The 12,454-nt window shown below is 43.9% G+C and overlaps 1 protein-coding gene and 1 pseudogene across 1 annotated transcript; one reads left to right on the top strand and one right to left on the bottom strand.

Annotated features, from left to right (window-relative positions):
- Positions 1 to 3,135: 3,135 nt before the first annotated feature.
- Positions 3,136 to 4,260, bottom strand: LOC129867827 (neuronal acetylcholine receptor subunit alpha-9-like; annotated as a pseudogene).
- A 530-nt stretch (positions 4,261 to 4,790) lies between these two features.
- Positions 4,791 to 6,631, top strand: LOC129867826 (olfactory receptor 7C1-like). Its single transcript, XM_055941318.1, has 2 exons — positions 4,791 to 4,816; positions 5,686 to 6,631. The coding sequence occupies exons 1-2, from the start codon at positions 4,791 to 4,793 to the stop codon at positions 6,629 to 6,631; spliced, it is 972 nt and encodes a 323-aa protein (XP_055797293.1).
- The last annotated feature ends 5,823 nt before the right edge of the window (positions 6,632 to 12,454 follow it).

Raw genomic sequence — 12,454 nt, 5'->3', positions numbered from 1 at the left:
GCGAAGCGCTTGAACTCCAGACAAGCTCAATGGTCTCTTTTCTTCAGCCGATTCCAGTTTATCCTCACCTATAGACCCGGGTCGAAGAATCTCAAACCGGATGCCTTGTCACGAGTCTACTCTCCTGCCATTCGAGAAGATACTGACATGACTGTTCTTCCTGCCGCTAAGATCGTGGCTCCAATCTCGTGGCAAGTTGAGGATACCGTGAGACAAGCTCAAGCCATCGAACCGGGTCCTAAAGGAGGTCCTGCCAATCGGTTGTTTGTTCCCAAGGCAGCAAGATCCCAAGTCCTTCTGTGGGGGCACTCCTCTCGCCTCACCTGTCACCCGGGCGTAGGTCGCACCTTGGAGTTCATTCAGCGTAAGTTCTGGTGGCCCACCATAAAAGAAGACGTTGCCACTTTTGTCAAGGCCTGTTCCGTGTGCTGCCAGGGCAAATCTTCTCACCTCCGCCCTCAAGGACTCCTTCATCCTTTATCTATTCCCCACCGACCCTGGTCCCATATCTCGTTGGACTTTATTACTGGCCTTCCTCCGTCCCATGGTAATACTACTATCCTAGTCATCATCGACAGGTTTTCTAAGGCGGCCAGGTTTGTTCCCTTGACCAAATTATCTTCTGCCAAGGAAACAGCTGAGTTGGTGATTAACCATGTGTTCCGAGTCTTTGGCATCCCGCAAGATATGGTTTCCGACAGAGGTCCCCAGTTCGCCTCAAGGTTTTGGAAGGCCTTCTGCCAACTCATAGGGGCCACGGCCAGTTTATCGTCAGGGTACCATCCGGAGTCCAACGGCCAAACTGAGAGGATGAATCAGGAGCTGGAAACCACCCTCAGATGTATGGTTTCCAACAACCCGTCCACATGGTCATCCTTCATTGTTTGGGCCGAGTACGCACACAACACCTTGTGCTCCTCCTCCACTGGTATATCCCCGCACGAGTGTCAGTTTGGCTATGCTCCTCTATTGTTCCCGGACCAGGAGGCAGAAGTCAGAGTGCCTTCAGCCTCGAGGTTCATCAAACGCTGTCGGCTTACGTGGAAGAAGGCCCGTCTTAATCTTCTGCATTCCTCACAGCAGTACCAACGACAAGCCAACAGACGTCGCCGTCCCAGTCCTACCCTGTACCCCGGCCAGAGAGTATGGCTCTCAACAAAAAACTTACCGCTACGGGTGGAGTCTCGCAAGCTGTCCCAGAGATTCATCGGTCCGTTTAAGATTGCCAGAAGAGTCAATCCCGTTACTTTTCGCCTGCACTTACCCAGATCCCTTAAGATTAATCCCACATTTCACATTTCTTTATTAAAACCTGTTGTTTTTTCTCCCCTTATCCCGGCAGGCAGACCTCCCCCTCCACCCCGTATCATCGGAGGCCAGTCGGCTTATACCGTCCACCGGATACTGGACTCCCGCCGGGTGCAGCGGTCCTGGCAGTATCTGGTGGACTGGGAAGGCTACGGTCCCGAGGAGCGCTCCTGGGTTCCTGCCAAGGACATACTGGACCCTGACCTCATTCGTCAGTTCAGGGCCCTCCACCCTGAGAAGGCTGGTAGGAACGTCAGGAGCCGTTCCTAGGAGGGGGATTCTGTCAGGTTTTGGCCAGGACTGTTCTGGTTTTGGTCACTAGATGTCCCCATTGCACCTTTTTTGAACCTTTTGTTTTTTCCTTGCTCTAATTATTGTTTGCACCTGTATGTCGTTCCCTTGTTAGTATTTAAACCCTGTGTGTTCCTCAGTTCTTTGCTCAGTGTTTGTATGTTAGCACCCAGCCCCAGCCCTGTTGTGAACATATATTTTCTCTTGTTGGATTTTCCAGAGGTTCGCTGGTTTTGTTCTTGTGTATTTTGGATTAGTCTTTTGAGGTTTGTTTTTTCCCTTGCTGTTCTTACCACTTTGTGGATTTTCTTTGTATTTTGGAAGATAGCCATTTTTTGGCTTTATTTTGTACATTGTGGATTTATGATCTTTGCCTGAAAATCTTGTTCATTTATTAAACCACAATCTTTAGTACTGCTGTGTCTGCCTCATCTTCTGGGTTCTGCCGATTTATTAGTGACTGTTTCTCGCACCGGGTCCTGACAGAGGGAGATTACCCTTGTACCGTCACAACAGAACTCTCCAATGGGTTTTAAAGTTAAGGTTAAATGGCTTTTCTAATTCATTCACAAAGCCCTAAGGATTTTAATTAAAGGGTTATTGGATTACATTACTACATGTCCTAATGTACCGTCCCCCTCATTCTCTTCCATGTATCCTGTCCTATTCCTCACAACTGGAAGGGATGAGTGTATAACAGTATTCCTTTCCCTTTCATGACTCACTCTGAAATGTTTGCCTGGGGTTAAGAAGTTTACAAAGTTTGGGATTTGGATATTATTAAATATTTAATACATGTAATGGCTTACTTGTACATATGCAATATTCTTTATGGTACAAGACAAGTGATAAGCATTGGATACATTATTCTTCTTAAGCATGGACCATTACTATTATTTTAGCATTGTCATTCTATATATCTACAATTCAAATCTTCAACAGTATCAAGTGCACTCAAAGAAAGTGTGCACTTCTCAGGTGTGCACTCATAAAGTACTGTGGTTCTCATGTAGTGACTGGCAGGCCTGAGAAGTACACTTAAAAATTCAATTGTCTAATGGATTATTCACATACAGTAAATCAGTAAAAGGATGAAGAGCGGTAAAAGTTATTTTGATATAAAAATGTGGACTTGTTAAACTGTGTGTGTGTGTGTTTTTATAATAGTCGCCAGGTGGCAGAAGAATTGCTTTGGCTCCATTTCACAGATTAAGTTTGTTCCGGTCTCCCCTACAAACACTTTAGACTCACAGAAAACGACTTCTGTATGAAATGAGATCAATTAAGTCTACCTTACAGTGCTGAATATAAACAGCTAGTATACGTACAAAAACCCACACACAGTATCTCCTGTGGTAAACTCTGAATGGTTAAGTTGGGGTAGGATAAAGTTACCATTAGACACTGATCTAAGGTCAGTTTGGGATCCCCCTTAATGGTTAAAGTCAGCATTTGGGAAGGGTAGGATCTGATCTTAGATCTGTGCCGGAGGGTCACTTGTACTTGGAGACTTCTCCCTCTTCTCTCTGCACGTGCTCATACGGCCTTGCCCATAATGAGGAGGCTCATGAGGAAGACCATGATAAAGAAGAGCCACATGAAGAGTCGGTCCATGACCTTGGCCACCTTCCTCCACTCACCCGTACGTCTCTGAGTGGAACGCTGGTCATGATAGCAGCTGGCGATGTACTCGATGTTCCTGCGGAGCGCCTGGCGCTGACACACACACTGGACGCTCACCATCACCTCCCTCCTACCCCTAGCCTCTGCGCCTCCTAATGATCCTTTCCTTCTTTCTCCTCCTCCTTCCACACAGCCTCTCTCTCCTCCTCCTCTTGCACCTCCTCTCTCTCCTCCTCCACCTTTGCCTCTTTTTTCCTCTGCCCCTCCCATGCACCCAATTTTCCCTCTGAAACGTTTCTCTCTTTCTGCCTCTCCTCATGCTGCTCCCTCCTCCTCCTCTTCTGCATCTATACTTACAAACAGGTCGTCTTTCCACCTACTGGGCTCAAACATTTGGTATGACCCTTTTTTCACATTCAGTCTATTCCCCTCCTCTTTTTCTTCCGGTGTCTTTACGCCCACCCATCCCACTTCCTCTTCACCCCTCCCTTCCATGCCTCCCCAGGCCTGCCCGTTCACATCCCAGTTAGTACCTCTAGTTTGGGGGTTGCTATTGTGGTCGGGTGGGGGCTCAGGCGAGGCCTGTTTCTTGGGGGATGCCAGTGAAGCAGTTCTCTCCCACCTCGAAGACGAAGCAGATCCGTGCCAGGTAGTGCAGGATGAAGCGGCGGGCCCACTCAGGGACAGGACGCGCCTCCGGACCACAGTGATGGATATTCATGATGAAGATAGTCAGGGCGGTCGATGCGGTGATCATCGTCATGGTAGCAATGTAGTACTTCCCTGTGGAGAAATAGTGATCCGCAATACAGTCTATTCCATGTATAACAACTCAACATTCAAACATAATCATTCAATGTAATGGTGTACATTGGCTAACATAACATCACTGCCTTGCAGGATTCTAGACAGTGTTAAATAGACAGACACGCATAATTGCTCCAGAGAGAGAAGGCAGGGTATAGGTTATCAAGCTGTGATTGCAGCACATTAAATTATCTGGACAGCCAATATCGACTTGCCTGGCCTCTGTACCATTACATCAACATCATCCTACATACACCAACACAATTTAGTACAGCAGCTCTCTAAGCCAAGCACACACAAATGCTACAACTCAAATCATTCCTGTATTGAAATACAACTGCAAAAATGCCTACACTCTTGTTTAACTCTGCATGCATTTCAAAGTTGATTCAAATGTAATAAGTGCTTTTTGCTCATCCCAATACTATCACAATAAAATATGGAATAATATAGTGAATGTACATAGAAAATATGCTTATTCAGTATTCATAAAAGGTCTCCCTGCTGTGTATCACATCTCCACGATTCCAGGCAGTTAAATGGAGCAGCAGAGAGAGGCTGTATGAGGACATTGTGCTGAGCAAGACCCATTCAATATTCACTAAACATTTCTGCCTGAGTTTATGGGAGAAGATCGATAAAAGTCTCTGAGCCGAGCTGGTCAGTCTCTGTTAGTGTTGGAGAAGGAGATAAAATGACCTCAAAAGCCCAGAGAAAAGCATATATTCTAATGTGTCTCTTTCTCTCTGATTGCTGTACTCATGGCAAGCTGTTTCTTTCTCCCATTCTCGTTCTCTTTTTTGTTACTTATTTTTTGTTACTTTTTTGTTACTTATTCTTTTATCCAAAGCGACTTACAGTCAAGTGTGCATAAATTGTTAAGTATGGTACCACCTCCCATACATTACAATAGCTTCATCCTTGACTGGCCTTTTCTTAGCAAGATAACAACACATTGATTGTCTTTCAACCTGCCCTTAATAATGTCATAGCTTTTCTGTTGGTTATAGATTCAGTCAACACCATAAAACCCACATTGGACTGACTGTAATGGGAGGTACCGTAAACAGACAACAGATGAGTTACAGTACCTGAGAGATGAGACAAACTGAGAGCTTGTTGCTTGGAAACGGTTTGCCTCACAGAGTGCACAGGATGTGCCCCAATGTTAGAGATTCAACACCTAACCTAATAAAAGGTGGTGATGTTTTTGACTGGCCTCAGTTGTGGGGTTGTGTGTCAGACCGGGTGAACAGGACACGCAGACAGTCCAATTGTCTCTTTCTTTGCCAATGGTAAGAGATGTTAAAATAGTATTACAGTATGATCAAATAAGGATATTTGATTTATTGGTGCTGTATCTGGTGTATTGTTGACTGTGTGGTTGACTGATTCATATTGTCGTATTTTCTCTAGGCTCTCCATAGCCTGGAATACACGCTAAATATTGCTACTGTTCACTACTGTTCCTGCTCCAATTGAGAAGGACTTGGAATCAGCAAAAGAATTGCAGGTCCAATTAGCATTACTTCAGAAACAAGCACAAAACCCCAACTGTTTCAGTGAAGGTATGCATGGACGGAATCATTGAGGTGAAACAATAGTGTAACGGAGCACATTTCAGTTGGTATTTTAGTCTCGGCTCTCCGCCCCACAGATGGAGAACCACACATTCAGCATGGACCTTCTCAAGCTAGAGGGGGTTAAAGTCATTTATCAGTCCACCTACCCTGCCTTCATCCTCCTCCTTATCATCTACATCTTCACAATGGTGGCCAACATCGGCCTCACAGTGCTCATCTGCATGGAGAGGAGCCTGCACCAGCCCATGTACATCCTCCTTTGCAACATGTCTTTCAACGATGCTCTCAGTATCACCACCTTCATACCTCGAGTGCTGTTCGACATTTTAACACCTAGATCAGACAGATATATTACCTACAATGAGTGTTTCACCCAAGCATTCTTGGGTCACTGGTTTGGTTCAAACTTCCATACGATACTGACGATCATGGCTTTTGACAGGTATGTGGCCATCTGTAATCCTCTGCGATACGCCACCATCATGAACAACAAAATGCTGGTTAAGCTGTGTGTGTTTGCCTGGGTGGTGTCCCTTGTCTTTGTGGCTGTCCTCCTGGGCCTCACCCTCCGCTTGTCACGCTGCAGGTCGGAAATCACCAACCCTTGGTGTGACAATGCCTCATTATTCAAGCTCTCCTGTGAGAGTGTGCTTATAAATAACATTTATGGACTATTTTTCACCAGTATCTTCTTCATCACCTCCATGGGGAGTGTGGCTCTGACATACATTAGAATCGCCATGGTGTGTGTGAGGAGTAAGAGCAAGTCGCTGAACAGCAAAGCTCTGCACACCTGTTTCACACACCTGGCTGTATACCTCATTATGCTGATGACAGGTTTCATCATTGTCTTTCTTCATCGGTACCCACAGTGGTCAGACCACAGGAAACTTGCATCAATTATGTTTTATGTGGTTCCTCCTGCACTGAACCCCATTATCTATGGGCTGCAGTCCAAAGACATTCGCAAACTAGTTGTAAATATCTCCCATTGCAAGAAAGTTTCTCCATTAGTTTAACACACATTATATTGTTCACATACGTACAAACATACGTATATGTATGTATGTACTGTATGTATAAATTAAATCGTATGCCAAGAGGAGAGAAACATTTACATTATTACTCATAATTTGTCATTATCATCCTCAATCCTCATCCTCAATACTCGACCTCAAGCACCAGTGTGGTTTACTGAGGCTAAGGGTGAATAGGAGGAACTGTTCCCTTTGCGTCCTTGACACCAAGTAGGTGAGCTCATACAGGTATCCTGGGTTTCACATTGACAGCATGCTGTGTTGGTGCACCATGTGGAGAACATGTGCTCACGCATCCAACAGCGCCTGTACTTCCTGTATCGACTCAGGGTCTATGGAGTAAACGAGAACATAATGCTTCTCTTCTATAGAACAACCATTGGAGTCGATCCTACGCTACAGCATTTTTACTTGGTTTGGCATCTTGAAAGTTCAGCTCAAAGCCCAAATCCTGAGACTGACCTAGACAGCAGAGAAGCTCATAGGCATGACATATATCTGGCTAGCAGGCTTTAATAATGTAGAACTGCCAACAAGTGACAACCTTTCCATGGCATACATTTTTTTTTGTGTGGGTGGGGAGGAGGGTGTAGGATGATGTATTCTATGTAGTATGATTATGTATTCTATGTAGAAGCAGCAGCACTTTTTAATTGTCCACAACAAAGTATCTATCCTCTCCTAATCTCCCTATCCTCAACCCCACATCTATATATAAATATATATACAGTGTATGTATAATCAATGTCAGTATAGCAATAATTGAATGTAATATATGAATTATAGCATATCATTTATATTTTTATATTAAAATAAAGGGTCTTTCCAAAATCTGAATGAGTTATTTATTCTATCCCAGCATTGTCACTATTTAGGTTGAGTTGCCCTCTGCGGTTGACTATTGAACAACGCAAAAGTATTCAGGGGTATTCTGTGAATCATTTAGTACCCCATCATCTAATCTTTTCAAATAAACACATGTCAAATATGGGTCTACATGTGAAAGCCACATTGATAGTAATTTCAGGACCAAATCTTGCATGGGATAGCTAGCTGGCTAATTGATGAATGTTGACACATCACACACATGATCATTGTGTAAAGCTATGGCAAGTGGCTCGACGATTATGCTGAAGAGAGGAATGGACAGTGGACAGTGGTCAGCCCTTCCTTGTGCCACGCTGTAAATGAAAATATTGAGAAAGTATTTGACCCAACTGAATCCAGAAAACACGAGTGGACAGTGGTCAGTCCTGCCTCGCGCCATGAGGTTTATGAAATATTATTAAATTTATAACTGAATCTACATCATCTGAAATGACCACTTTTGATTTGGTAGATGGTAGAAGTAAATAATAGGCAGAATCTATAATATTGAGACCTTGGGACTATAAGGTTCTATTTGGCATTTTGGTCAAAAATTCTATTCACGTAGAATTGCTCTTTAGGTGGTCCTTCACATGTGAGATACTGTATGTCAGATTTTTTTTTCCATCTGCGCAAACATCTTTGAACTTGCTTCTATAAGGTTCTAATACTATAATATAAGGTGATGTACTTATTGAGTCATGAAAGAGGAAGACATCACAAAATAGTTCAGAGATCTGCGACTTGAAAAGTACTAAATATCTCAAACCTATACATTTTCCAGATAGAACCTTATAGTCCCAAGTCCTTGATTATTCATAGCATTGGTTCTGGTCCTCATTTGCAATTACTCCAATTTTTTCCACCACTTTTTCAGAAGAATGGCCATAACTTAAGCTTTTTCTGGTAAAAACAAATAAATACAGGTGTCTTAGAACATTTAAATGAAAGGCCCATTGGAGAGGCATTGATATTTGTTTTATATCAATATGAAAACCTCCATGGAGGGGGTATTTTCCTAAAATTACAACTTACAACATGTTACATCCTATAACATCCTATAATGGCGCTGGAGGAGGTGGTTGTTGTTTTACGGGCTTATAACAAATTGTGCTATTGTGGGAGTTTTTTTGCATTATTTGTAGCTTATTTTGTACATAATGTTTCTGCCACCGTCTCTTATGACCCGAAAAGAGCTTCTGGATATCAGAACAGCTATTACTCACCTCGTACAGGACAAAGATTTTTTCTTTAAATTAACGAGTCGGGCGCAAAGGATTTACTTCAGACACAGGACAAGGCCCAAATCCCCGCCATTCGCATGAAGAAGAGACAGAGATATAGGGGTCGTAGGTCGGGGTGCCATGTAAGAATCCAACGGCGAGTGGGTAACCCGCCTCTACCATCAATCGTATTAGCCAACGTGCAATCATTGGATAATAAACTGGCTGAGCTCCGATCAAGACTATCGTACCAATGGGACATTAAAAAGTGTAATATCTTATGTTTCACCAAGTCGTAGCTGAACAACGACATGGATAACATACAGCTGGCTGGGTTTTCCGTACATCGACAAGATAGAACAGCTGCCTCCGGTAAGACAATGGGTGGCGGTCTGTGTCTATTTGTTAATAACTGTGCACGAAATCTAACATTAATGAAGACTCAAGGTTTTGCTCACCTGAGGTAGAGTATCTCATGATAAGCTGTAGACCACACTATCTACACTATCGAGCAGCTCACAGATTACTGCACCTGTACATAGCCCATCTATAATTTAGCCCAAACAACTACCTCTAACCCCTACTGTATTTATTTATTTTGCTCCTTTGCACCCCATTATTTCTATCTCTACTTTGCACATTCTTCCACTGCAAGGGAACCATATCAGGCCACCATAGACATACAAATCCCCTAGACCTACAAAAACCCTAGACATACAAAAAACCCTAAACAATACAAAAACTAACGTACCCACCCTAGTCACACCCTGACCAAAAATGAAAGAAAACAGAGATATCTCAGGTCAGGGCGTGACACTACCATTTCAGTGTTTTACTTGCTATATTGTATTTACTTCGCCACCATGGCCTTTTTTTTGCCTTTTACCTCGCTTATCTCACCTCATTTGCTCACATTGTATATAGACTTCTTTTTCTACTGTATTATTGACTGTATGTTTGTTTTACTCCATGTGTAACTCTGTGTTGTTGTATGTGTCGAACTGCTTTGCTTTATCTTGGCCAGGTTGCAACTGTAAATGTGAACTTGTTCTCAACTTGCCTACCTGGTTAAATAAAGGTGAAATATATATATTTTTTATCTACCAAGAGAGATTTCATCTATATTTTTCATAGCTGTCTATTTACTACCACAAACCGATGCTGGCATTAAGACCGCACACAACTAGCTGTATAAGGCCATAAGCAAACAAGAAATTGTACCAGTGAATCACTCAATAAGGAAGTGGTCAGATGACGTAGATGCTAAGCTACAGGACTGTTTTGCTAGCACAGACTGGAATATGTTCCGGGATTCTTCCGATGGCATTGATGAGTACAGTCACTGGCTTCATCAATAAGTGCATCGATGACGTCATCCCCACAGTGACCGCACATTCATACCCCAACCAGAAGCCATGGAATACAGGCAACTTCCACACTAAGCTAAAGTGTAGAGCTGCCACTTTCAAGGAGCAGGACTCTAACCTGGACGCTTTTAAGAAATCCCGCTATGCCCTCCGAGAAACCATCAAACAGGCAAAGCGTCAATACAGGACTAAGATTGAATCCTACTCTACCCGTTCCAACGCTTGTCAGATATTGCAGGGCTTGCAAACTATTATGGACTACAAAAGGAAGCACAGCTGTGAGCTGCCTGGTGACACGAGCCTACCAAACAAACTAAATTACTTCTCTGCGCGCTTCAAGGTAAGCAACACTGAAGCATGCATGAGAGCACCAGCTGTTCCGGACGACTGTGTGATCATGCTCTCCGTAGCCGATGTGAGTTTTTAAACAGGTCAACATTCACAAGGCCGCAGGGCCAGACAGATTACCAGGATGTGTACTCCGAGCGCCGACCAGTGAAGACACCAACTGGCAAGTGTCTTCACTGACATTTTCAACCTGTCCCTGACCGAGTCTGTAATACCAACATGTTCCAAGCAGACCCAAGAACACCAAGGTAACCTGCCTAAATGACTACCGACCCGTAGCACTAACGTCTGTAGTCATGAAGTGATTTGAAAGGCTGGTCATGGCATACATCAACACCATTATCCTAGACCAACTCCAATTTGCATACAGCCCCAACAGATCCACAGATTATGTCATCTCTATTGCACTCCACACTGCCTTTTCCCACCTGGACAAAATGAACACCTATGTGAGAATTCTATTCATTGATTGCAGGTCAGCATTCAACACCATAGTGCCCTCCAAGCTCATCACTAAGCTAAGGACCCTGGGACTGAACACCTCTCTCTGCAACTGAATCCTGGACTTCCTGATGGGCCGCCCCCAGGTGGTAAGGGTAGGTAACAACACACCTGCCACGTTGATCCTCAACACGGAGGCCCCTCAGGGGTGCATGCTCAGTCCCCTCCTGTACGTCCTGTTCACTCATGACTGCATGGCCAAGCACGACTCCAACACCATCGTTAACTTTACCGACGTCAAGACAGTGGTAGGCCTGAGCACCGACAATGATGAGACAGCCTATAGGGAGGAGGTCAGAGACCTGGCCGTGTGGTGCCAGGATAACAACCTCTCCCTCAACGTGATCAAGCCACCGTGCTTCCTAGCCACTGTGCTTCTACACCTGCATTGCTTGCTGTTTGGGGTTTTAGGCTGGGTTTCTGTACAGCACTTTGAGATATCAGCTGATATGAGAAGAGATTTATAAATACATTTGATTTGATTTGATCAAGACAAAAGGAGATGATCGTGGACTACAGGAAAAGGATGGCCGAGCACGCCCCCATTCTCATCAACGGGGCCGTAGTGGAGCAGGTTGAGAGCTTCAAGTTCCTTGGTGTCCACATCACCAACGAACTGTCACGGTCCAAATACACCAAGACATTCGTAAAGAGGGCACAACAAAACCTATTCCCCTTCAGGAGACTGAAAAGATTTGGCATGGGTCCTCAGATCCTGAAAACGTTCTACAGCTGCACCATCGAGAGCATCCTGACTGGCTGCATCACTGCCTGGTATGGCAACTGCTCAGCCTCCAACTGCAAGGCACTACAGAGGGTAGTGCGTACGGCCCAGTACATCACAGGGGCCAAGCTTCCTGCCATCCAAGACCTCTATAACAGGCGGTATCAGAGGAAAGCCCTAAAAATTGCCAAAGTCTCCAGCCACCCTAGTCATAGACTGTTCTCTCTGCTACTGTACGGCAAGCGGTACCGGACCGCCAAGTCTAGGTCCAAAAGGCTTCTTAACAGCTTCAACCCCCAAGCCATAAGACTCCGGAACAGCTAACCAAATGGCTACCCGGACTATTTGCATTGACCCCTCCTCCCCATTTTTACGCTGCTGCTACTGTCTGTTTATTATCTATGCACAGTCACTTTACCTCAACCTACATGTACATATTACTTTAATTACCTCTACTAACCTGTGCACCCGCACACTGACACTGTACTGATACCCCCTGTATATAGCCTCATTACTGTTATTTTATTGTTGCTCTTTAATTATTAATTATTTTTATATTTTCTTCTCTTTTAATTTGTATTTATTGTTTACTTAATTTTATTTAGTAAATACTTTCTTAACAGTTAACAGTTTTTCTTAAAAATGCATTGTTGGTTAAGGGCTTGTAAGTAAGCATTTCACTGTAAGGTCTACACCTGTTGTAATCCGTGCATGTGACAAATAACATTTTATTTTATGTTATTCATAACTAGGAAGTAGTTTACTGACTTTAGGT

The sequence above is a fragment of the Salvelinus fontinalis genome, chromosome 13 (assembly GCF_029448725.1).
Source record: "Salvelinus fontinalis isolate EN_2023a chromosome 13, ASM2944872v1, whole genome shotgun sequence".
Taxonomy (NCBI): Eukaryota; Metazoa; Chordata; class Actinopteri; order Salmoniformes; family Salmonidae; genus Salvelinus; species Salvelinus fontinalis.
The sequence above is the reverse complement of the archived record's forward strand: the minus strand, read 5'-3'. Positions and strand labels throughout refer to the sequence as shown.

Excerpts from the sequence above, each read along its gene's own strand:
- LOC129867826 (XM_055941318.1), top strand. The coding sequence starts at position 4,791 with ATGGCAAGCTGTTTCTTTCTCCCATT. Across the intron at positions 4,817-5,685 it reads AGCTGTTTCTTTCTCCCATT|GATGGAGAACCACACATTCA; the intron begins CTCGTTCTCTTT and ends CTCCGCCCCACA.